Genomic DNA, 25,970 nt, shown 5'->3' on the forward strand with positions numbered 1-25,970 from the left:
TTTATGAAAAATAAAACTTATGACAAATATAATAAAAGTTTTTATAGAAAAACTGTTTTAAGGAAAAGATATATACCCTGATAGAAAAGTAGGCAAAAGTACTTGAGCAGAAAAATTACTTTAGCTAAAAGTGACAAAATAAGGAATATAAATGGCCCGTATGTATATCTCAAAATATTCAGCCTCAGTAAATATCAAAGAAATGAAAATGTAAATAATAAATTGCAAGTTTTCTCTTAGGAAATTGGCAGTGGTTTCAAAAATAATAATACTCATGAATGCAGAGGAACAAGCACTTACTACTGGTAAGAATTTAAATTCTTATGGCAATGTGGCAATAAATCAAGAGTCTTAAAAAAACAAACATACTTTCCAATATAGCAGTTGTATTTCTAGGAGTTATCATTTGGAAATCATTAGAAAGGTGAACAAAAGAAGTTCATCCAACCTTCATAATACAGGAACGTTGGAAACACCCCAAAACACAGTATGGCTATATTAACCTAGAAATGAGAAAAAGCAAATGATGGAGCATCATGCTATTCCTGTAAGAGTGGATACTTGGGGAATGTGTGTGTGTATCTGCATACACATGGGGGAAGTCAGGAAGGTTATATGCACCACATTGTTAATTGTTTTTAATGTTGGATGGTTGGACAACTGGTGACCTTAATTTTCTTTTTGCTTATCAATACAATGAACATATACCATTTTTTGAAATGTGTTTTAAGCAAAAACAGAGCTTGAGAATCAGAATAAGGGGCAGTTGCTTAGAGTGTTTATTAAGAATGCACTTTCTCTACCCATTTAACTGTTAAGGAAGGCTTGTGAGCTCCATTAGGTTCTAGAACCTACAGAAATTTGGCTTGAAAAGATTCCCCGCCCCCCCACTTGCCTAGAAAGGCTAACTGAGCCTAGACATTTTTTTCTTTTAACTTTTAAAGAATTATACATCTGTATAGTTGATAACTGCAGGATATGGTTAGCTATATAACAGTTACAGACTAGCAGTTGCTGTTCTCTATAGTTAATAACTTTAACTTAAAACTTCAGAAGCTTCTGGAAGAATATAGATAAGTTTTCACTTCCTTGATCCTTGTATCATTTTTTCCTTTCTCTTGCTCCTGTTTAGGTTCTGTCATGATGAATGGATCCAGTGTGGCGAATACATCACCCAGTGTAAAATCCAAAGAGGACCAGGGGTTGGATGGGCATGATGAGAAGGAAAACCCATTTGCAGAGTACATGTGGATGGAGAATGAAGAGGATTTCAACAGACAGGTAAAGAAAGAAGTGGAAGCCTACTGATGTGTGTAACTCAACAGCTCTCCTATTTTACTGTCAGTCTGTTACAAAAGACATGGGTTCTTTGGCTTTAGAATAACTTAAAAATACACGGACGCCTGGTCTCGGCCGACCAAGAAGCATCTTCAGCTGGTAAGAGACCAGAGGGACAGTACTTGGGAGGAAGATACTGGTATTTTTCTACCACATTGATTAAAAGAGGATCTAATACCATGTGATCTGGTGTAGACTTCTGGGAAACAGCAGCTGTAAGCAGACAGGCCAGCCTGGCATGCCCCAAATGGGAACTCAGGGACTGGCAGAATGTGAGTCTGAGATAGAGAAGTGTGTTAGGTGTGGGAAGGTTAGACTACTTCAGCAAAGATTCAGCAGTAATTCATTGTCTTATATCGCTGCGATGTTAACAGCCCCAAGGTAAGCGTTCCAGGTAGACAGGTGATTCTGTGACCACAGGATCCCTTCCATAGTGTTGCTCTGCCACCCCCAGGGCATTTATCAGCTGAGTAGCTGAAGGATAACTGGAAGTCTAGCCACTGGCAAAGGGAGAGAACTGAAAGCCAAAGCAAGGGATCTCCTTTTAACCAAATGATGCCAAAATACTCACATCACTTATGGGGATGTTATGTGATGAATAGTTATACAGCCATATCCAGCATGGGAGATGCGAAATGTGGGGTGTTTTTTTGTTTTTGTCTTTTTTTGAGGAAGATTAGCCCTGAGCAAACATCTGCTACCAATCCTCCTCTTTTTGCTGAGGAAGACTAGTTCTGAGCTAACATCAGAGCCCATCTTCCTCTATTTTGTATGTGGGATGCCTGCCACAGCATGGCTTGGTAAGTGGTGTGTAGGTGCATACCGGGATCCAAACAGGTGAACCTTGGGCTGCCAAAGCATAATGTGTGAACTTAACTGCTGTGCCTCCAGGCTGGCCCCCAAATTGTGGTTTTTAACTGAACAGCCTGGTGTTCTGGGAAGAAGGGAACAAGTTTAATGGGGGCAGCCAGCAGTTTCCACCCCAAGTGGGCACACTGTGTCATGATTTATGTGAATAGGACATAGACCCTGCTTCCTGTCACATGCCTGTGCCCTGGTCACGTTTTCATGGATTGTGCCTGTGAGTAAGGGTAGATTTCATAAGGGGGAGCACACTGTTATGCTCTTGAGGAGAGTCAGGGCAGATCGTGAGCATTCGTGTTAAATCTTGTGGCTTGGAAATATTTTGTGGTTATTATAAGAGCTTCATGACTATCTAATATATTTGAGATCAGAAACAGTGTGGCTGATTGTAACATTGAAATGCTGTTTTTAAGTCTTGCTACCTGTGACTTTTCCTTTGAGTTTATGAGATTAACTGTATTGGCTAGTTTGGGTGATTATTTCTGCTTGACCTCCCCTCTCATGGTGGCACTAGTGAGCTGCGAATCTGTCACCAGGCAGCCTGCAGGAAAGGGATGGTCAAATGTGAAGCAGGAGGCCTGTTAAAATTACACGCAATCTGTGGAGTGACCCATGCTCTTTACTGGAGTTGACAATGTCAGCAAAGAGGTGTAAAATATCCTAGATATATATTGCTTTAGTTTAGGGTAATCTTTAAGAAATAGGGAATTGTTTAAATATTTCTATTATTTCTGCTTGTTTTGAAAGAATACTGCATTGATGACATCATTTTTTGTTGACATGCCAAAAAGTGTTTTTTATATCTTTCTAAGATTCTGGAAGTATTTTTCTCCCTTAGAGGCCTCATTACCAGAAAAGTGGGCCAGAAGCTGAGAGTTGGTTTTGATTTAATCTCCACTATCCGGGTAGTGGTCTAGTTACATGGTTCCTGTACCTTTTCCATACTTATAAAATGGGAAATTTAAGAAATGTTACTCTTAACAAGATTGAGAAAAGAATTTCACGCTTTAAAATGATTTTCTGTAAGTGCCACATGAATGGAAAATTTCTGTGTTACATGTTAGAGATCTTAAAAGATCTGTAAAGACCTGGAATTTCTGCTGTTTTGAATACCTATTTCCTCAGTGTTATTGTTGATGGAATTTGGTAGAAAAAATTAAAAATTATATTTTTCTCTAGTCAGTTATCAGAAGCTTCTTAATTCTTAGTAGATCTCATACAAGATCATTCTTAATTGCAGAATAGTAAACTTTGAAAGAGAGGGATGGAGAAAAAACTGGAAGGGGTGAGTCCCACTGGGACAGTAAGTCAGAGCTCCTCACCTTTGCTTGCTAGGTGGAGGAGGAGCTGCAGGAGCAAGACTTTTTGGACCGTTGCTTCCAGGAGATGCTGGATGAAGAAGACCAAGACTGGTTTATTCCATCACGAGATCTGCCTCAGGCCATGGGACAGTTGCAACAACAGTTAAATGGACTGTCGGTTGGCGATGGTCACGATTCTGAAGATATTTTGGTAAGAGCCATATGTAGTTCCACATGTGACATAGGGAGAAGAATATAGGATTTGGAGTTACAGACTCTTTTGCTGGCCCTGCAACCTTGGGCAAGTCTCTGGAGCCCTCTGAGCTGCCGTTTCTTCACTCATCACATGGGCATTATAAGAGGGTACATTGAAGATACATTGCATCTCATAAAGCACTGTGAAAACACTGTTGCAGCATTACCAACTTTCGTTTTCCCCAGTGGGCTCTTCAAAGTAGAGTTGGGATTAAGGATAAAAAATTCAACATGGAAGAGGTTTGGTTTCAAATTGTCTTTTGCTGCTGTCCTTTCTTTTACTATCCCTCAAATCTGTATTTATAGTTTTGAATGATGCTGTTATAAAAATTTCCTGCTCATTTTAGAAGGAAAATACTCTTAAGAGGCCATTTTCCACTTATAATTAGAAGAACGGATAAATGAATTCCCTGCCTTCCATGTTTACTTAATGTCAGAATTCTGTGAGTGAGATAATTCTCACACAGCTGGTGTTCTGAATGATTGTGCCCTGCAGTTTACCAAGATTTTGCGTATTCACAAGAGTAGATAAGCAAAGAGAGTACAGCAAGATGAAAAAATAGCAACTGTAGTAACTGGCTTGATGGACTACTTTGATTCTCATTGATTTAAGGTACTCAGTGAATTGAAAAATTATCTTTGGAGTCAAACTTACAAGCCTCTAATGAAAACGTCATGAAGGGAACAGGAGTCTAAAGCAGGAAGGAGAAGATGAGATTGGTCGGGGCTTAGTATGTCAGGAGCCGTTGCAAGCAGCCCAGCAAAAACAGCCTGAGTTGCAAGAAATTCTCTTTTTTTCTCTCCTTGAGGCTGAGAGGAAGGTACTGGTAATAATGGAAGCAGGGAGAAATTAAGTTTTAAAGTGCAGGTTTCCTTGGGATTTATTATCTCTTGATTCTTATTTCAGAGCAAAAGTAACCTGAACCCGGATGCCAAGGAATTTATTCCAGGAGTGAAGTACTGAGCTGACAGAAAGCTTTGAGGAGGACTTGTGTGTCCCCACATCTGGGGACAGCGCTGCACAAATATGCGGAGATGAAGAGGGGGGTGGGGCGGGCGGGGTGCACAGCGGGGAGGGGAACAGTGGTTTAACTTGACACTGTGACTGGAGTAACTAATGTGCTCAGTCTTTCTCTGCAAGCCTCTGAGTGTTTCCCTTTTGTTCTACTGACTTTCACTTGGAGGAGTTTTCTATTATTATTACTAGATTTTTGAGTTAAGGAAATTGTAATCTTTTTTTCCCCTCCATCAGGAATGTTCTGCTGTGTGTGTTTAAACAAAATAAGCTGACCAAGAAAATCTGGGTGTTTAAGAATGCCCTTCTCACCCTGCTGTATACTTACCAAGGGCAGTGAACACCTGGAGAACTACTTATCAAGTCTGTTAAGCTGCACGGGAAGAGGGACAAGTGGAAGTAGCAGGCATTACAAACCAGAGTACACCGCTCAGCTCCCCAGACCCTTGGGGTTTCCTGCCATGACCTGGGATTACCAATGGCCTGTGAGCCCATGTCTCCCTGCCCTGAACCGCAACACAGACTTAACATACTGGTTCTCAGTAGCTCTTTTGGTGGTTGGTGAAAGTTGTAAATCAGAAGGGGAGGACTGTGGTGGTGATTGTCACTTGAATCATTCAGTTACTGTTGGCCTACTCTTAAGCCTCTGTTTACAGCTACCCTCAAACTCGTCCTTTACAAGGTAAAAGAGCACTAAGGTGGATTTGCCACTTTGCCCCTCGTGGTGTCTGGTCCCTTGTGTCCTTTCCACTCCAACCTTACTCTCTTTTTAAGAAAAGATATTGTTACCAAAGGTATATGAAAGGCAAGCTGTGTTGGCCATCAGCTTCAGGCTGGGGAAGTCATCCTTGAATCCTGTTAGTTATATCTTAAGTTTGTTTTGACAGTTTTTTCCCAGCCCCATGAAGACTTTGTCCTCTTGGTATCTTACTCCCCTTAGAAAGGTTTATACACTTGTACAAGTAAATATATTTTTCAGGACACTAGCAAGAAGCTGCAGTCACTGTGTGGATGCTTCTCCCCACCTTACAGAATTATGCAGAACAACTCAAAATAAGCCCAGGAGAGTGAGTCCTGCTTGAACCAGCTGACTGTGTAACCCGCCAGAATAGTTTCAGCAATTACAAAGTTTTGCCATTCCCACACACCCAGCTTTGCAAGTTTTCTAGGTGGGGCTCTCTGGGTATGTTCCTTTTATCTTTTCTGCCTATAAGTCACATGAGTTTTTGTTGATACTCATGAGGAACTAAAGTGGGCACCAGGAGCTGCCTTTGTGTGATAGTGATGTAGGTGGCAAAGTCAGGTCTAAAAGAGAGCGTGTCTGTCCAGTCCTGGCATTCTCCCAGGACAAGGACTTGCAGAGGCCTGAGGAGGACAGTGGCTTCTGTGTGACTGCTACTGTGTTGTGTGATAGGCCTAACAGGAAAAGATCATGTAACTTGAAATAAAGTCTGTGCAAATTCAGTATGTGGATGTGGGACAGAGGTTGGAAGGAGAGGACTAGGGTCTGGAAAGCTTAAGAATTTCTCCTTTTTCTTATGAGCTCCCTTGTTGACCTTTTAACAGCCACAGGCTAATGTCTGATTTCAAATATGAACCCACATCTTTTCCTCATTTTATAGGATGGCATCGTTTGGAAAATGACCTTCCTTGTTAGGTCACATATCATAGGAGAGTAGCTTAGGGAGCTGGTATTGCCAGATGTGCACGTTAGTTCCCAAAGCCTCTACCTCAAGAGAATGGAACTCTTTAACTCATTTTCAGGAAGGGCTGTGAATAAAGAAACTTTATTCCAGCTTCAGCTTTCAGATGGGGTTGTTTCCTCTAAGGAGAGGGCCTTGGAAGTGCAGAAATAGAGGTCTCGCTCTTCTGGGGCTGCTTTTCCTCCTTCAGTCTCCATTAGCTTGTCCAAGCTCGGAATTCTAAAGGCTGTTAGAAATGCATTGGGATTGCAGAAAAAGCCTTTTCTAGACCGTAGGTGTCTCCATCACCAACAGTACAATGGAGCCTTGTGTGGCTCCTGGTCTGGAGAGTCCTACAGGGGTCCAGATCGAGCTGTTTCTTCATCTGAAGAAGGCTTGCTCTTCTGACACCGGGATAGGCTAAGATGTCAGGTGCAGTCCAAAGGGTTTGACTTTCCATCTGCTGAGGGCTTCCATCTTAGATGTCAGTCTTCAGTATTGTTTCACAGGCATGTTTGGTCAGGACTAAGCTTCCTGCCAGACGAGCAGTGGAACCTAGAGGCTGGACTTTCCAGTCCTATTCAGACACACAGTGTGCTGACTCTGGGATCAGGAATCAGCTAGCAATGTGACCCCGTTTTTAATGCGTAGGCTTGTGCTTCCAGTGGTTCCTCTTGTAGCCCAACTCTTTTCTCCATCTATTTTATGTTATGAGGTGGGAGCCCAGTTGTCACCCAGATCACAGGCTCAGCTTTAGTTGGAGTTTGCCAACTCCTTAGCAGAAAATGCATGTGGATCTTGTTGGACTTTTCACTGGGGAAAGTCTGGGAGCCTCTGTCTCAGACTTTTTCTCCCAGGAGAGGTTCTGGGCGCAAGCCCAGCTGGACACCTTTGCCCTTTAAGGGTGAGGCTGGTATTTGTAAGTAATCATTTGATGTTGAGTTTAAGCCACTACCCTGTTGAAACTTTTTTATTGGCAAGTTGAAATTTGAGAATTTGTGTAGAAGCAGAATATGTATTTTTAATAATTGCCAATTCTGGCTGGTCCCAGTGTTAGTTTATTAATGATTGAGTTCTGATTTTTGTGATTATTGGACTCTAAAACTCCAAGATGAAAACCATTTTCTCTCTTGCACTTCAAGGGGGAAGAAAGAAATAAAGGCAATGCCTTTTCAGTTTCTCCCGGCCTTTAACTGCAGAGAACTGGATGGATTTAGCCCAGGCCTGAGCACCTGCAGCTTTGGGGCCATGGGCCAGTTTCTGACTGCAGCACTTGACTTGTGGGGAACATATAAGGCCAAACCAAAAAAGATCATAAGGAAAAGGCTGGACCTTTGCAGCACCTGTAGTTTCCAAAGTCAGAACAGCTGGGGTCTCTTTAGTTAAGGCTATAATGCCAACTACGGCTTAAAAGATGTTCTTAGTGAAACACCAAGCAGTGTTTCTAAAATCATGTGTTACTATAATGTCAAAGTTCTGTCTCGATTTTGGAGAGGCTGGGAAGTAAGGAGGTCACTTGAACACTCTGGGAATTAATATATGTCAGACAGGAAAGATGTGTGAAGGAGTAGTCAAAGTACACAGGTTGACTGAAATTTCTTGCATTAGGGCTGCTGAAAACCCCATGTCGAAACATCATGGGGAATCTACCCTGCTGTGATTGGAAGAGGCAAGTATTCTAGAAGGACCCCAGCATGACGGGTTACTAATGTTTCTTGGTTTGGTGATGTTACAGTATGGGAACAGGCAGAGACCTGGCAGATTTGACCATGATTTGGAGATGTGCACCTATTGGGTAAGACTGTATATCCCCAGCCACTCTCTGGGATAATGCAGACCTCGTTGGTTTGGGAAGTGGGTGGAGAGAACAGGAGGATTGATCTGGTCTGGTGTGCTTTGGGAGCCTTGCCTCAGCCCACAGTTCCCTGTGTAAATCATGGCCATCCTCATTGCCCACAGGGATCATTAGTTCTCCTGGCTCCACCCTGTAAAGTATGCAGAGTACTTCCTGTGGCCACTGCTCTACTGCCTTGTAAATTTCATCCACAGACTTTGTTAGTTACAACTTTGAGAGAGTCCCCCTCCCACCCCCGCTTTGTTTTTAATCTTCTGTCTTTATTGCTCCCATCTGGAAGCTGCAATTGGTGACAAAGGATAGGGGAGTAGGAGGCAGACCGAACAAGACACTCAAGTCTCCTTCTTGCTACTTGGCCTTCAGCCCTTACCACCCAACCTCCTACTGCTGTCCCCAGTCAGTCTAGTTTTGAGGGGGGGGGGGGTCATACCAATAGGACAGCTGAGTACTATACACTGATCTCTAGGGTGTCAGCTAAGAGATTCACCACCCTACCCCTAGGGGACAGAAGAGAAATCTGCTAAGGGACAGATGCACCATCTTTACTCTAAAAGAAAAAGCCCCCTTAGATTTGTCATTAATAGGAGTCTCCTTTGTGAGATTTTCTGAGATTTCTTTCCCAGTCCTACCTTCTTACTGGCTACCTTTTATTTTAAAATAATGAAGAAACATTCTAGCTATTTGCTGTAAAATAGGACAGTGTTTTCACTCTGTAACTCAACACTAAGTGATAATCCTGCCCCATTGATTGTGAACCTTCAGAAATGTTTAATGCTTGATGGGTGGTTTGGGAGGTAAGGACTTTTTTTTTTTAACCAACTTTATTTAGGCATATTTTACGTATCATAAAATTCACTCATTTCAAATGTACAATTGAGTGATTTTAGTAACTTTCCTGAGTAGTGCAGCCATAACCATACTCAGTTTTAGAACATTTTCATCCCCCTGCAATAAGATCCTTCATGCCCATTTACAGGATAATCTCTGTTCCCAGCTCTAAGCAACCACTAATCTTCTGTCCCTATAAATTTGCCTTTTCATATCAATGGAATCGTATAAAGTGTGGTATCTTGATTCTGGCTTTTTTGACGTAACATATTTTTTCAGGTTCATCCATGACATATAAGGTGTGTTGGTAATTTGTTCCTTTTTATTGCCGAATAATATCCCATTGATAGATAATACATTTTGTCAGCAGGGAGTCTTTTAAACTTGGATTTCAACCTCCTGTGGTCTGAAAGGAACCCTCAGAACATAGAACTCACAGGGGAAGCTACTGTGCATGTCAAAGGAACTACTTATCAGAACCAGCTTTGTCATCAGAAGCTCCACATGAGGAGATTGAACTGCTGCAGAAATTTTTATGATAATCTTGCAACTTTCTTATAAGGAACTTTTGTGCTGTCTACATATCAGGACTTTTGAAGCATCTGATAATTTAATAAGTACGAGCATGTGTTTGACCAGAAAGTGAAACCATCAATACTATTTTGGATATTGTTTCCTCCTCGACTGGATAGGGGGATCTCTGAGCTTTCCAAGTACAGTATTGTCTTCGTTACAAAGCTGAACATGTATTAAGGATCATGCTGCTTTTGTCGGACTGATTCGAAGGGAAGGAGGACAGCCAGCAGAGGAGGTCAAGAGGAGAAAGGGAGTAGAGTTTGTGGAACAAGAAGCCCCCAGGGGGGTCTGTGCATGGCCCACCCATCTGTTGGTGTGGACGGTGAAGTGCTGATGGTGTCCTGGGGCAGCCCAGGTCTTGACTTTGTACCTTTATCCATTTTGCAAGTGTTTAGAAGCTGGTTTTGTTCCTTACGTTTTTTTCCCTAAATAAACATTACATGGTAGTTATTTAATACTTCTTTGGGGGAGGGGCAGGGCTTTAAAATTGAAGAAAATTTTCATAAAAATATCAAAAATGGAAAAAAGTTACTTTTTTAAAAATTTGCTATACAAACCAAATGGCAGCTGTTGAAAAATCTTAATAAAATGAGAATAAAATGCATTTGATGGCAGTGGTACCCTTTTTCCTGAGAGTGAGTCATTATATACCATACTACAGGGGGTGAATGTGTGTATATACAGGGTGGTATGTGTATGTTTGTGAGAGGTTTTCGTCTCAAGATGGATTATAGTTTTAGTTGCATAATTTTCCATTCTAAATAGTGTTACAAAATAGTATAAAAGCATTGGCTTGGAAGTCACAGAGCTGGGTGAATCGCGCCTCCACCACTTTGTGCCAGTGGCCTGAAGGTCGCTTTATTTGTAAAGGTGCGACAACTCCCTCCTGGGGCTCTTGTGAAAATTAGACCAAATTTAATTTCAAAATACTGCCTGGCACATAATAGGCATTTAATACATGGTGGCAATAATGTGTACAGCTTTGAACAAAGGTGGTAACAGGAAATCCTTGGGCTTGAGGGGAAATTGGATAGCTGTTATTTTCCTGTTTCTGGGCAAAACTGACTCCTATCTAGAAAACAAAAGGCTTCTCTATCTACCCTTCAACGACTGAACAAGTTTGAGAGCCTGCTAGGTACCAGGCAGTGTCCTAGGTACCAGGGCTACTGGGTTAACAGGCAGACGTCGTCCCTGCTGTTTGGAGATTAGTTTGGTAATTCGTATTTACTTAGTTTACACCTAGCTTGAACCTCCCAGTGATTCTCTGAGGGGCTTTATCATATGGTAAAAAGATTGTTGGACCAGACCATAGCCCATGGGTTTTGCTTTGAGTGCTCTCATTTCTTTGCCTCCTTCCTAAAACCAGAAAAAAAAAAATCTGACCTGACTTGCCTATTTATAGCTTTTTGAGATACTAGTGATGTATATACAGGGCCTGAACTATTCACATCCTTGAAGAGGTGAATGCTGTATTCATTTTATAGATTTCATTAAACTTAATTGAAGTACGTTACAGAAAAGCTCAGATATTGTAAGGTTGCAGTTCTATAAATCTTCACCAACTTTCAGTTGGTATAAAGTGTAAGGGTATACTCATTTTCAATCCTTAGAGCACCTATCACAGCTAGAAGACATGCAGTGAGTATGCTGAATGAATGGTACAGATGATGCTGTGCTGTTCATGAGGTCACACAAGCCTCATTTGAGTCCAATTCTTGTTCCAAGCTCTCTTGCCTTGTCACAAGGCTGTTAACAGGCACAGATGAGATGAATATACATATCTCCAATGTCTTGGGAATACAGAATCCCATTAATTGCTCCTGATATCTTATTAGGGACAGAGATGAGTTTAAAGGGGGAGAAGCATCAAAAATCACTTAGGATTTTCTGCATGGCAACCTCTGATAGTCTTACTAACTGGAGAATAAGCTACCTCATCACATCCCCTTTGGCTAAAGGAACTAGGAAGACATCTGACTTTAACATTAGCTTCATTTTCTCGGCTAACATTTATTCAACACTTATGTGCTGGGACTGAAAAATCAATCGAGATGTGCTCCTTGCTCTGCTCTAAAACCTCCATTGTCCAAATTGGAATAGTAGAATCTAGACAATGATAAAGAAGAGTGATGGCTGTATCCTGAACATAAGGAGGTCTCTATCTACAAACTCTTCACTAAGATGAGTTTTAGATTCTAAATCCAAAATTCTGCTAAATCTTGGTCCTGAGATCATGTAAAAATACTTCTAAGCTCACTGCTCATTAGTGTTAAGACTATGACATAGAGCAAAGGCACCTCCTCTGTGTCCTTGTCTCTTTACAACCTTTTCACCAGATGACGTGTTGGAGACTTGCTGAGAGTTGGGCCCCAGTGGTTTGGACCCAAGCTAGATGTGACTATGGCTAGCTGTCCCTTCAAAAGGGACGTGGCTTGAGTTGTTATTGCTGAAAGCTCCAGCTTGCGGTGTTGGGCTAGAGGTGATGAGATGAGAGTGGCTGCCTTTCTGTTCCACACTGTGAAATAACAGTGTCATCTGACTTAGGAAACAAGTATCCATGACCCCTTTGGGGCCTACTCAGAACTCAAAAGCTGTCAAGTAGAGCTCCCTCAAGTGCAGATCCTGGACCTCTGCAGCAGAAATTACCCAAGCTATTTAGTAGAAATGAACATTCCCCATCTCATCCTTGACCAGTTGAATTAGACACCTTAGGAAGGGGGAGAAGACAGAAATCTGAGTTTAAAACCAGCTCTAGAATAACTGATGCACGTAAGTTTGAGAACTGATGTCCAGGACATGGCCCATGCCTTCTAACGGCTCATACTCTCAACACTGTAGAGGCAGCCACTGTGGATCAAGACTATGCCTTAGGGGCCAGCCCGGTGGCGCAGCGGTTAAGAGCGCCCATTCCGCTTCAGCGGCCCGGGGTTCACTAGTTTGGATCCTGGGTGCGGACATGGCACCGCTTGGCAAGTCATGCTGTGGTAGGTGTCCCACATATAAAGTAGAGGAAGATGGGCATGGATGTTAGCTCAGGGCCAGTATTCCTCAGCAAAAAGAGAGAGATTGGCAGCAGTTAGCTCAGGGCTAATCTTCCTGGGAAAAAAAAAAAAAAGATTGTGCCTTATACACTTCACCAAGCAGCATGAGCAGCTGAACAGAAAGCTTTGGACTTGTCTTTACCCATCAAACCACAGTATCCAGAGGAACCATGTCTGCTCTTCACATATGTTCATCACGCCTGGTGCCACACAACAAACATGAAGTGTCAAACACTAAGCAGAGACAGGCTAGGAGTTGCTAGGAACAGGTAGGCCACCTACTTGTCTGGTTGCCCTTCTTAGATCTTGGCCATCTTCATAACCTCTCGAGAACTCATTCAAGTGGAAAAACTGCAAAATGTGCCTTTTTACCTCTAAGTACCATATCCAGTGAGGTAAAAATTCTCCCAGACTAAAACTGTCCCCTGTCCCCTAAATCCTCATGGGACTATCAGGAGACTGTGGTATGTCTAAGGTTACTCTCGGTGATGTTTTGCATGAAGAACATTTAGTTTCACTGAAAATGGTCAGGCAGGGATCACTACCCACTTTGATAGGAGAAAACTGAGATCACAGGTTAAGTGGCAGCCACATAGCATATAAGTACGCTAATGTGGGGCAGGGGTGGCACACAGATAAATTATCTGCCCAACTGCATGGTGGACAGATTCCAGACCACGGGCCAAGCACCTAGGGGTGGGGCTTTAAACCTTGGGCTAAAACCATTCCTGAGCCCTCTGGGATATGGGCTGGCAGGTGCACCGAGGATGTACACAGCAAGTGTGCTTGATAACACAATCCAATTGGGAGTGGGTAAAGTGCGTTTATTTTCTTCTATAGGTGTTTCTCTTTTTTAAAAAAAGGAAAAGAAGAAAAAGCTTCCTCCCGTCCAGCACCCAATGTCCACTGGGCTTGGAGGGGTGGAGCCTGGGCACCCCCTAGGAGAAGGTGTGGGAGTAGAAGGCAACGGCATTGGCGCTGTAGTCCATGGGGAGGAGGTGCCCGATGTGCCTGGCCCCTAGGCTGGCCCCGCCCAGGGCGGAGGAGTGCCGCAGCTTCATCAGGGTGAAGCTAGAGAAGGAGCTCTGGGCCTGGATCTCTCTGCCCTGGGTCATCGCCAAAAGGAAACCTGGAGAAAAAGGACAGGGGTGAGAGGAGACCAGCAGCTTCTGGTGAAGACCAGGGAGGAGGAGGGGACAAAGAGGGAGGGAAAGCAGCAGCCCAGGCCCGGAGGCATTCCTGTGGAGTCCCAGAGGGGCCCACGTGCCGAGTCCCTAACAGATGGTGCACCAGGGTCTGTGAGCCCAGTAACGGCTGTGGGCTACTGGAGCCAGCAGCTGCCGAGCAGCCGATGCCAGGAACTCCAAGGTAGCAACAGGGGTCCTCAAGCTACTTCAGAAAGTCTAATGGAAATCACACAGCCACCTGAAACAAGGCTGCAAGGGTGAATGAAGAAGGCACGTTTCATTCTCTCTGGCTAGGATTATGCTGACTGGGGATGTCACCACATGCTGGTCAGAGCTCTGATTTTAAGTCAGATTCATCTGTAAAGTGGGGCTCATTTAATAAATCCTTTGGAAAAGAACATCTTTTTAAGAGTTCAAGGAAGCTGGACGGGACATTGTAAAAGGCTCCCTGGCAGAGTGAAAGTTGAGGGCCTTAGCCTGAAGCATCAACAGCCTGTCCAGGCCTCAGGGCCCAGGTCCTCCCTGGGGCAAGCAGCTTTCCTGGGCCACCTCCTTTCCAGCCCCATCCCTTGCCGTTGCCTGCTCCCTCCTGCCCCTACCCCATACTCACCTTCCTTCAGCAGCTCCCAACTCTTCCACACAGAGCCCACACACAGGATGGGGAGGCCGATCTCCCCTTGGAACAAGACCTGGCGGAGAGCGGAAATGGATATTGGGGGCGACAAAGCCTCTCCAGTGCTAAAGGGGGTAGTTTCTTAAGGTCAGCCCACCCTATCTCAGTTACTCTCCCTCTAGCCAAGAACCAGAAAGTGGACTCAAGAAAAAAAGGGAGGAAAACGGGGAGATTCATAAAGGCAAGGGAGAGAAGGGAAAAGAAAAGGGTTAAACAACAATACAGAGGAAGGAAAGAAGCAGGGGAAACAGAAGCATGACTGACGAAAAGGGGACCGTGCATGTACCACATTAAACCAATTTACTACATATAAATAAAGATTACAGACCAGCCAGAGGGGAGGCACTGGATCAAAGAACTTTTTTTGTTACAGACTTTCTACAGAATTTTTCTCACACCCTAAGTTCATTTAAAATCATATTCAATTTACAAAGTTTGATGGGATAGTCCCATCCCTAATGAGAAAAGGCCAAATCCGGCCCAGCAGCTCCCAGTCTCCAGTTCCCACCTCAACTCACCGGGTCAATCTCAGGCAACACTGCCACAACGTGCCTGCCCAGCATCTCCCCAGCCTTCCTGAAGATATAACGGGAAAGGGGATCTCCCTGCTGGGCACCTGTGGGAGGAGAAGGGAAGGGGAGTGGTGAATACCTAGGAGCCGCCAGTCCTGAGTTATTCTCTCTCTCTGTTGCAGGGCAGCAATGGGGGGACCACCTATCACTAACAGACGTCTAAGTCAGGAATGGATGCCCACCTCGTGGCATGTGGGTAAGCAAGCCTCCAAAGCTGCCTCTCCGTCCTCACTGCCCCTGCCCTCACCAGGCACTTCCAGCCTAGGAGGGGTGTCCTGTACAGAGGTGGCTCATTCCAGGCGCCCGAGAAGGGCAGCCCCACCAGAGCACACTGGCACCTGCTTTGTATTCCAGCTTACGCTCAGTTATTGAGTCTGTCCCTGAAGGTCTCTCAGCTCTGGGCACCCAGGACTCCACTCGAGCAGATGGCTGGTGCTCCTGCCGGGGCCCCCACCCACTTCCAACAGTCTGCTGTTGGTCAGCCCCTTCCCAGCTCTGCTCTGAAAGGGTCTCAGTCCAGCAGGATCTAAGAGGGGCCTACAATGCCCTGAGGCTGCAAGAATCCAAATTAAGGGAGTATGGACCATAAAGTGGAGAAAGAGTAATGTACAAGCCCTATGGTTCAGCTTCTCCTGACACCCAACCAAATATGCCTAACCTCTCCATGATCTCCTAGTTCTTTACATATCATTGGTTTAAAAAAAAGAAAAAGTTATAGATTTGCCCAAAGGGCAACTACTTTATAAATTTCTCAGAAACAGACATACAGCCTGCACAGGCCATGATAGCTGTCAACATAGGTTATATAAAACAACTGTCAACATAACCCACATGTCCTTCAGCCTCCAACTAAGGCCCATGGTGGCAGAGAACTGAGGTCACTTGGTCAAAGGGAAATTGCCAGTCCCCATCTGAACCCTACTCCACCCCCTAATTAGGGAAGTCTGGGGAACAAAGCCAAATAAAACCCTGCCCAGCCTCCAGTACCTTCTGCAATTTTCCGGCAAAACCCAGCAAACCTGCATTTATCAAAATCCCTATACAGGTGAGTGAGGATTCCTAGCCGATCTGGCACCTGAGAGACAGAGAAATGACACAAGATAAGTCATTAGAAGCGAAGGAAAATTCCCAATCTGCTCACCCAAGTTGGTCTTCCTGATGTCTCTACTGTTAGAAAAGCTAGAATAATGTTGTTTTATTTTTAAAGCCATACTTATTTAGTTTGCTTAATATAAATTTTTCATACATTGATCACTCGACCTTATAAAAAAATGTATTCCTTCTTTTCTTGAGGAAAATTAATTAATAAAAGAATACTTATGGGGGCTGGCCCAGTGGCATAGCGGTTAAGTTCACATGCTCTGCTTTGGCGGCCTGGGATTTGGCTGGTTCAGATCCTAGGCCTGGACCGAGCCCCACTTATCAAGCCATGATGTGGCAGCATCCCACATACAAAGTAGAGGAAGATGGGCACAGATGTTAGCTCAGGGGCAATCTTCCTGAGCAAAAAGAGGAGGATTGGCAGCAGATGTTAGCTCAGGGCCAATCTACCTCAGAAAAAAAAATAATAATACTTACGTATTAGGGAAAACAAAAAATTAGATGTTCTAATTTTTTTATTAAATCAGATATTATCCATCTCTAACTGATAAAAATTAATTCTTTTGAAGCTCATGTGTCTTTGATAGGATTCCTAGAGAAGTTACAGCTGACAACTGATAGCATAGTGGCAATCACTTAAAAGAGATGATAACTACATATATGGCTTTCTGTTCAGAAATGATACTGTCTCCTTAGGGTTTCTTTCTTTTTTTTGTCAAATGCGGTAACATTGATTTGTTGATTTTATTTATTTATTTATTTATTTATCTATTTATTTATTTATTTAGCTGAGGAAGATTCACCCCGAGCTAAGCTAACATCTGTTGCCAATCTTCCTCTATTTTCTATGTGAGCCGCTGCCACAGCATGGCCACTGACAGATGAGCGGTGTAGGTCCACACCCAGGAATTGAACCCGGGCCGCCAAGTGGAGCGCACCAAACTTAACCACTAGACCCCTGGGGCTGGCCCATGTTTGTTTTTTTAAGCTCTAGAGAGTACAAGGATTTTAGCTTTCTCATTTGAGGAAAGTTCTTTGTTTCCCCAACATGGACTCCACTGCTTCTTACAGACTAGCCTGGAGCAGCAGAGCACAGGTCTGTGCTCACCAAAGTGTGTTCTATAGTTCCTTGAGCTGCTCGTGAAAAGACTTTTTCGGTTAAAGGAATCTAAGGACCTTTTCCCTTAGAGTCACAATGCACATTAGCAAATTAAAGGCTCTGAGAAGTCCTGACCCAAGAAATCTATTTGTTTCTCCCCAACTTATTTGACCAAAGAAGGTCCTTCTTCCACTCCAACAAACTTACACAGCCATAACGCCTCTGAAGGTCCTGAGGAACCAGTGATTGCCCAGCACACACTATTAAAATGGAGAAGGGAGGGCTAAAGTTTGAGCCCCTACAGCAATGTATTAACCATATTATACACACTATCTCATTTAACCCATGCAATGACTTTACAAGAACAACTAAAGGATAAAAAGAGGGAGCAGTAGACATATTAGTAGGGTTTAGAACCAATCTGCTGAGTCAGGATAGAGTTAAGCTATCAGCTATAGGAAGTGATTTCTCTTCCTGGTCCCTCCCTATTCCTCACCGTGGCCCAGGCCAGAGCTCCTCTTTAATCATCAATCCCTGAGCTATGAGAACACAGGTCCTACTTCCCAGCATCTCTAATCTCCTTCCCTGGTCCAGGCCCCAGCTCACCTACATGGCTGTCACTCAGAGATGTCTATCAAATAAACTTATCTTCCTTCTCCTCTCCCACCTTTGACCTCTGGTCCAGCTAACAGCCGCTGTTTCCTAACCCACTACAAATGAGCATGGCCCAGGCAAGGACAGTTGATCTCCAATGCCCTGGGTAGGAGGCTGTCCCTCCCCAAGAACTCTCCCTGCCCACCTCTTTAACGAGTTCTCCTCTCTGACCCATACAGGCCAGAAGCAGCCTACTGTCCAACACGTGCTCAGACTGTACCTGCTGTCTCTGTCTCTGTGTGCACTGTCTCATGATTTCACCCTGCACCTCTCATTCCAGCCTAAAACGGTATCTGCCTTCACCTCCCAGCAGCGTCTAGCTGCCCAAGAATGAAGTCTTATCCCCAGCCTACCCTTTCCTCATGCCTGACACCCTCCTGGAACGCACTGCCCACATCACTGTGAATCCTGTCCTCACCTACGACTTCTCCATCCTACAACTCAGATCCACAATTCACCCCAACTTCCCTTTCACTCACCCAGTGCCTCCCCTGCATTCACTCCTGCTCAGCTCCCACTGCCCTATCCCAGGTGTGAGTGTTTACCAGGGGCAGAGGGCGTACCTGGAAATAGCTGAACATGGCCTGTTTGACGTAGCCAATGTCATGAGGAGCCGCCTCTAGGTTGTCGATGGAGTCAAACACAATTTTCACTGCTTGGTGTGCAATCCAGTAGGCTGCAGAGAGCAGAAGGCTAAGATGGGGCAAACTCCCCAAGCTCACAGGGAAGGAAACCCCGACCTAGACAGTGTTAGTGACCACCTTGGGTATTACAGCAAATTAGGTGTCCCAATTCCTAGCCTGGGGGCTCTAATTAAACTGTATCTGATTGATCAGCAGAAGGGAAAGCTGGAGGGGGAAGACAGAACAGGTGAGGCTGAGTCACACCAGTTCCTACCCAAAAATAAAACAAGGTCAGTCTGGTGTCAGTCAAACCACTGGAGTCACTGCCATGAGTTGGACCCCAAGGGCCCCTATGAAAATGTACACCTGCTTCCGATGAAGAGGTGATGGTGAGTGGAGTTTCTATACCCTTTCTCACTAGCAGACTGGTACGGCATCTCCTGGCATCTGAGGCCTTGTCCTGCATAGTGTCAACTCCTCCCTAAGGACTCCAAAAGTCAACACAGGTAGGCAATATCTATTATGCTGAGGCATGAATCTGGATCCTGGGTACAAATCACTGCTGAAGAGTAAGACCAGCCACTAGTTCAGCATTCCCATCTCTATGATAGTCACTATTCTTTACTCAGAACCATCAGTTCAGAAGCTGTCCCCAGAGAGTCCCAAGGGGTCAACTGGCCGATGGTAGGGGAGAGGAAGATGGGGAGACGCAGGAAGGGAAGAGTCCAGGACCCTGAGGGAGGCCCTGCTGGCATGAGCTCACCTGAGCCCTCATCCCCCATCATGTGGCCCCAGCCACCGCAGCCACTCTCAGAGCCATCAGGGTTGATGAGCCTGCAATTGGAGCCTGTCCCAGAGATGAGCACGATCCCACCTGGAAAAAGGGCACAGGAGGCTCAGTGTGGCCAAGGCCTTGCACAAAGCACAGCTTCCGAATGAGGAAAGACGGAACAGAAACCAGCCCCAGGCAAAGGGATCTCCACCCAGTTTTGTAGAAACCGAGCCCAACTAGTTTCCTGCCTGAAGGTGGAGGGCCTGGGTCTCATAGAAACTCCAATCACAAAGAGCCCTTCGCTGGGGGACAAAGAGGAACCTGAGTCTGTCTCCTTGCCCAGCCAGCCTTCAAGTGACTACCTGCTTTATTTGGTACTACTATGTGCCAGGGACCACCCCGTCCACACAGTGATACTCACTCAATACCCTAAGCCACCTTATGAATACACTTGCCCCCATTTTGTAGATGAGGAAACAAACTCAGAGTTCCATAACTTCTCTGAGATGGGACAGCTGGCAAAATAGGAGCTGAGATTCAAATGCCCATTCCATGATACCAACGCTGTTCACGCTCCCATCACAGAGCTGCTCCCATTTTCTTCTCAGCACTTACTGCTTTCACCAGCCAGCCGCATCTCAACACTGCACTGCCCCAGGGGCGCCCTGCTCTGGAACGGAGTCGTGTTTGACTCCACTCCTTGCTTCCCATCAAGATACCCCTCCTGCCCCCTCCTGTCCAGTCCTTGCTCTGACAGGGACTTAAGCTAATGAAAAGAACTGGGGGGAGTATGGAGCCCACCTTCCAGATATTTGCAAAGCAAGTTCTGCCAGCTACATCTAAAGGGTTTTCCCAGTAACACCAGTTCTCAACCTCACCCATCCCTCCACCTCCTCACCATCCGGCGTAGCTGTGGCGATGGAGCCGGCGGCGTCGGTGGTGATTAAGTAGCTTTCACTCAGGTAGGGAAATCGGTCCCTCAGCTCCTCGATCAGGATCCTCACCGCGTCCTCCTGCTCCCCACCGCTCAGGGATAGGCCCTAGGCCACGCGGGAGGTGAGCGAGCGAGCGAGCAGGGCCCCAGACCCAGCTCCTTTCTCAACCCCCTCCCCTCCTGATGCCTGCCCCCTGCTCTTTACATCTGGGCACATCCTGCTCATGTAGCCCCAGTCCTCCTTCCACCCCACACAGTGACCCATGAGAAGGATGTGGCTGCAAGAACCTGGACCAGGAATGGACGGAGAGAGGAGATTCAATAATGCCATGTATCGAGCTTGGGAGGACAGGAGTGCCCTTAACAGCAAAATCAGGCAGGAGAGCAAGTTGCGGCGAGATAAGTTGAGGCAAGATAAACTCCATGGAATACACACTGGGCCTGCAGAACATCTCACTGAGGGTATGTCCAGGGACTAGCCAGAGCTACAGCAACTTGGGAGAAAGGTCTGAGCTAGGAATAACGGCTAACGTTTAATTTTGATTAATTAATTAATTAAATTTTAACAAGTGCTTATAGATCAGGCTCTATGCTAACCACCTTGGGATGTATCATGTCATTTTACTTTCCCAACAATTCTGAGATAGCTAGTTATCTGCATTTTCCAAATGAGAAAACTGAGGCTCAGAGAAGGTACGTAACCTGCTTAGGGTCACACAGCTGTTGAAATGACAAAATTGGGATGCAAACCAAGCACTCAGTGGCTCTCCAAAACTCTGTGCTCTTCCAATCCTTGTGGCTTGTAGGCGACAACTGAAGCCACAAGAATGAATAAGATCATGTGAGTTTCTAGACCAGAGACTAAGCCCTCAAAGCCTTTCCCTCTGCAAGTCACTCACTCATCTAGTTCAAACCCGCTGTCTCAGCGTCACTGTGACTTAATTCTCAGGCTCTACCCCAGACTCACCAAGCTTCGTAGAGGTACCAGAGGATCCACCCCTGCTTTCCGTTTGGCCCTGTTCACCATCTCGTTGATCCTCTCCACACACTTGTCTGTCCCGATCAGCTGGCCCCAATCAAGGGAAGGAGGAGTTACGAAGGCTTGCATGACCTACAGGCTGCTGTACGAGCCCCCAGCCACCACCTTAACAGGAGTTACAGACAACAAAACCACAACCAAGCCCGCTCATCCCTTCAGTGTGGCCTTTACCCAGTGGTTTGTGCTGAGTCCATCCACTTCTGCCAGGATCTGCCCATCTTCTGAGAGTAAAAGGACCTTGGACCGTGTGCCTCCCCTACAGAACACAAGGGGGCACTCAGTCTTGCTCAGAAAAACCTGCAGGTTCAGCTAAGCTTGTGTAGTACTTGTCACAGACAGAGTCCAGGGCAATGGTGACCGCTTTAGCAAACCCAATCACCATTCCCAAATCCACCTCTGTGGTTTGGTGTCTGCTGTGTTCTTGGACTGAAACATAGTTCCTGCTCAGCTTCCCTTGGGGATGTCCTACTTATCCTGCAAGACCCTACTTATATATCACCTAATCCTTGAAACCCCTGAAGTGTGGCCCTCCCCACCTGGCTCCATTAGTTAAGCCATGTCAGTGTCCCCATAACTCTCAAAAATTCCTCTGTATCCAGTGTGATTAGGAGTTTTCTTGCCTGCTTCTTGCTAGACTACAAGCTCCATTAGGTTAGGCTCTAGATCGTTTATCTAGTCTCACGCCTAGCACAGGGCCTGGCAGAGGCAGTACTCAGTAAATGTGACTAAAGAGAATGGCACATCTCTCTGCTTCTCTCACAATAGCTAAAGGCTGCCTTTCAAGACTCAGCACCAGCTGCAAGGTCTTCAAGACACCCTTGTGAGAAATCCTGACCAGATGGCAGGGAGAGTTTATACCTACTTAAGCAACTAAATGGTCAAATGCTTATTACTGAGGGAAGTGGGAGTTTGGAGGGAGGTCTGCGGGGGAGTGATGTATGTTTCGTTATTCATCAGTACTTTTAGGACTATCGGAAGAGGACAGTGAAGACCTGCTGACCGAACTCAAAGACGACAAGAAGTTTCAAGGGACAGTTAATGCACGAGGTGGCAGATTGAACGTCCAAAAGAATCTCCTGACAAACTGAAAAAGTGGGTCACATCTTACAAAGGCATATAACAAGGATCAATGCAAACTCCTGTACTTAGTCTCTTTTAAAAAGTGCAATAGATTAAGGATGGGGGAGATTAACCTTAATGATGCATGTGAAAAAAAGACCTTGGGGTCTCTGAGTCAACAGCGAGATGTGGCTGCCAAAGAAGTGATCCAATCTCAGATTCAAAAGGAAGTGCCCTGGCTGAGACAACAACCACCCCCTGTTATGCCCTGATTTGACACACCCCGATTCACAGAACGTTGTCACCGTCAGGGGATCTGGCGATCATCTCCTTCATCACTCTCCCTATACATATGGGGTAACTGAAGCCCAGACAGGGCAAAAGTCTTGCCCATATTCAAATCGAGGGGCAAGAGCTATTACGAAAAGCCCAGTAGAGAAGTTTCTGAGCAGGAAAAACGCAAGAATAACAGACGGTTGGATCTAGCGTGAGGGGCCTGGAGTGCCGACAAGAATGGAGAGGTTTCAGGCATCAGGATAGGCTAGCACTCTGGCTCGGAGTTGCTCCAGCTCCCAGATACCCTCCGGCAAAGATCTTTGTCACAGCTGCCACCACACTCCCACTCCTCACCCCCCAGACCAGCAACTTTACACCTGACACCTGTTCTGCAAAACTCTCTGCGGGGTCGGGAACGGGTAAAAGGAACTTCTCCAGCGGGGGTCGTTGAAGCAGGTCTTTCGTGGGAGAAAGGGGCGTGGTTCCGCCGTGAAACACAAAGGACCCCCCCGGGGTGTGGTCGTGGTACACGCAGTCCCTGCAAGGCACATGCCCGCGCGCTCAAGGGCATCGCCGCGCGTGCACACACCCCTCGTCCGCAAGGCCACGCAGCCCAAAAGCACAAAGTGGCCAGACCCTGATGCGGGGGACCACCAGCCTGCGGGCCGGGCCACAGCCTTCCCTCGGTCCCGCCCCCGGACCTACTGTGGCCCAGGCCGCTTGCAGGCCGCCCACCCGGACTCCCTCTGCCCGGCCGCACTCACCCCTCCACACCCCCGTAGAGAGCGGCCATGCTACCGCTCCAGCCGCCGCCGCTCCCGCCGTTTGCTTCCCTCCGGCCGGCGCTTCCCTCCCGCCCGCTCGGCACCGCCCCGCGTCACGTGAAGGCCAGCGCGGTCCAGCTGACTTCGAGGACGCGTGCGCGGGGCGTGGCGCCGCGAACCACAGGCTGGCCCCGCCCCGGGAAGTCCTCGGGCTGAGCGAGTGCGGGCCTCAGCGGCGCCTTCGGACCCGGCCAGCCCTTCCCCACCCCCGGGACCCTACTTCCGGAGATGGACACCAGAGCCCAAACGGAGGAGCCAGAAAGGGGTGTCCGTGTGGGACCCGCTGGACACGTCACCGCCCTGCCCATCCTTCACCACCCGGAAGTTGCTGGCAGCCCAGCCTGGCGCATGCGCACTGCTGTGAGCCACGTAGGCTGTCCGTGACGCACACAGTGACGCACGCAGGGCAAGACCCCCTACCGGGTGGCGGGGTGGGCTCAGGGGAGCGGCGCAAGCAAGTCTCGGGGTCGTTAGGCCTCCCCTTAAGCTGTGAACCCTAATGTTCAATCCAACACCTGCCCGGCGGTGGCGGGAGTTGCACGTGCACACACAAACACCGACGCAGGCTTCCCTCTGTACTCGTGTGACCGTGTACCCGGGAGTAACTAGAGGCTGCCTGGGGAAGGGCGAAAGCCCTCCAGGCTGTCCTGGCAGCCCAGCTTGTACCACCGGCCCGTTGCAGCTCCTCGTTGCAGGGTGTTTGCGGGGCATAGACTACCCGGCAAACTAGCAGATACGGTTTTACAAGCCGGTTGTTGCCCTCCAGCCACCACCCCGCTCCCCTTCCTTACAACAGGGTCGGAAAAAGGAAAGGGAGCGCGAAGCGGGAAAACACTGGCCAGGTCTGGGAGTCGAGCTGGGGCTCCTGCGGGCGTCCGCGGGCTCTTCCGGGCGTGTCTGGGCCCGCGAGGGGCAGCTTCGCGGGCCAGGAGGCGGTCAGCTGCCCTTGGCATCTCTTCGGGAACGTCAGCCTGGGGACAAGTCGTTCGCAGGGCAGTCCTCAAGCTGGCCTGTCCCCCGTTCCCATCCCCATGCCCCCTGCTTGCCTGCCTTCTTCTTATAGGGAAATCCTGCGCTAGGAGCTTCTTTCCCTGACTGGTTATGCTTCGGTATGAACATTTGGCGTATATGTGCTTTTTAAACTAGAAGAGAGGAGTCTTTACCTTATTTCTTACCCATTTGGGACGCTGAAACACTACAATGTAACCTGTAAGAGTAATTAAAAAGTGAATCACTACGTGATAGTGAATCAGAGAGAGGGATAGGCTTTTTTTTATCCTCCCGTCAACCTACAAAAACAGAAGCAGTTTAAGAGGCAAAGCGTTGATTTGGGATCAAAGAATCTCAGTTCCAAGAGCACAGATTCAGGTAGAAACCCAAATAGTGTCCCGATTACAGGAGAGGGGGCTTAGGGTTTTTACGGGGAAAAGGAAGGATGAGGTGAGTTGTATTAAAGAAGAGTTCAGTGGTGCTAGATGAGGTCAGGCTAGTTTTATGCCTCATAGACTGGTTTGAGGTTCGATCATCAGGCAAAAGGCTGGACTTGTGCTTCCTTTATTGGTTAGCGATCAGGACGTGAATAAATTCCGGTTCCACTAGTCTTCACAAACAGGATGTTTTTGTCCTTACTGGCTTCTTTGGAATGTTGGTTGTTTGGTCCAGTTTGGAAGTTAAAGAAAAGAAGACGTGCAAGGCAATTCCTCTGGAATAGCTGCCCCGGCCCTGTTTTAATATGGTTCCACTCCTGTCGTCTTTCACATTCACCTATATCATTTACATCCATAACAATCAGAGCTGGAAGATGCTTAATCCAACAGACACATATTTTTACAATAATGGTGCTGATTCTAGTGAGATTAAACTCGGCAGAATTTTTGGAGGAGAGGAGATTTTTGGAAGCTTTTGAGAATGTGGCTTTTCATGTGCTAGTGCAATGAGCCTTGGAACTTATATGTAAGATAAAATTCACGTTTCCCTTTGTATTGCTTGTTTAGAAAAGGGAGCAAAAGAGAAAGTGCCCAGGTTTGAAGACAAGGATTGAGTTCACCATTTACTAGCTGATAATTTTGGATGAATTACACATAATTGCTACTGCTTTTGCTGATCCACAAAATGGAGATGATAAACAGCCACCTACTGAGGCTAACACGAGATTTAAATATTAAAAGAGTTCGGGAAACCATAAAGTACTACACAGATCATAACTAATTTTTATTCACATTACTTCTTAGCATGTGCTGTCCAACACAGTGACCACTAAGCGCTTGAAATGTGGCTAGTCCAAAATGAGATGTGCTGTTAGTGTAAAATACACCCAGGATTTCAAAGATGTAGTACCAAAACAGAATATAGAAATATCTCCAATAATTTTTATATAAATTACATATTGAAATGATGATATT

General features: G+C 46.2%; 2 protein-coding genes across 6 annotated transcripts in view; one reads left to right on the forward strand and one right to left on the reverse strand.

The window, feature by feature from the left end:
• The window catches only part of PAIP2B (poly(A) binding protein interacting protein 2B), a 31,685-nt gene extending 21,351 nt beyond the window's left edge, over positions 1-10,334 (forward strand). The window contains exons 2-4 of the mRNA XM_014836676.3: positions 1,133-1,281; positions 3,538-3,714; positions 4,666-10,334. Coding sequence (XP_014692162.1) covers positions 1,141-1,281; positions 3,538-3,714; positions 4,666-4,722 — 375 coding nt within the window. The 5' untranslated portion in view covers positions 1,133-1,140 and the 3' untranslated portion in view covers positions 4,723-10,334. The remainder of the gene's footprint in view (positions 1-1,132; positions 1,282-3,537; positions 3,715-4,665) is intronic.
• Positions 10,335-13,558: 3,224 nt separating this feature from the next.
• Positions 13,559-24,535, reverse strand: NAGK (N-acetylglucosamine kinase). Of its 5 annotated transcripts, XM_070511978.1 has the most exons (11): positions 24,360-24,482; positions 23,129-23,282; positions 21,581-21,665; positions 21,338-21,436; positions 20,335-20,476; positions 19,428-19,538; positions 18,605-18,717; positions 16,175-16,262; positions 15,134-15,231; positions 14,553-14,631; positions 13,559-13,884 (listed from the first exon to the last, which is right to left on the reverse strand). In XM_070511978.1, exons 4-11 carry the CDS (start codon positions 21,395-21,397, stop codon positions 13,694-13,696), a joined length of 882 nt encoding a protein of 293 aa, XP_070368079.1. In that variant the 5' UTR covers positions 21,398-21,436; positions 21,581-21,665; positions 23,129-23,282; positions 24,360-24,482; the 3' UTR covers positions 13,559-13,693. The 5 variants fall into 5 exon arrangements, with proteins under 5 accessions (XP_070368079.1, XP_070368078.1, XP_070368076.1 ...); XM_070511977.1 differs by lacking the exon at positions 23,129-23,282 and having other exon boundaries at positions 24,408-24,535; XM_070511975.1 differs by lacking the exon at positions 23,129-23,282 and having other exon boundaries at positions 24,360-24,518.
• Between the last annotated feature and the right edge of the window lie 1,435 nt (positions 24,536-25,970).

This window comes from Equus asinus, chromosome 6 (assembly GCF_041296235.1).
Source record: "Equus asinus isolate D_3611 breed Donkey chromosome 6, EquAss-T2T_v2, whole genome shotgun sequence".
Classification (NCBI taxonomy): Eukaryota; Metazoa; Chordata; class Mammalia; order Perissodactyla; family Equidae; genus Equus; species Equus asinus.

Bases quoted from the DNA above. Each gene is read 5' to 3' on its own strand.
- NAGK (XM_070511974.1), bottom strand. From the start codon at position 23,295: ATGTGCCTTGCAGGGACTGCGTGTACCACGACCACACCCCGGGGGGGT. The intron at 21,437-21,580 runs GTAAAGGCCACA...GATTGGGGCCAG, and splicing joins GACTCAGCACAAACCACTGG to CTGATCGGGACAGACAAGTG. The intron at 18,718-19,427 runs GTGAGCTCATGC...TGCTCTCTGCAG, and splicing joins GATGGGGGATGAGGGCTCAG to CCTACTGGATTGCACACCAA.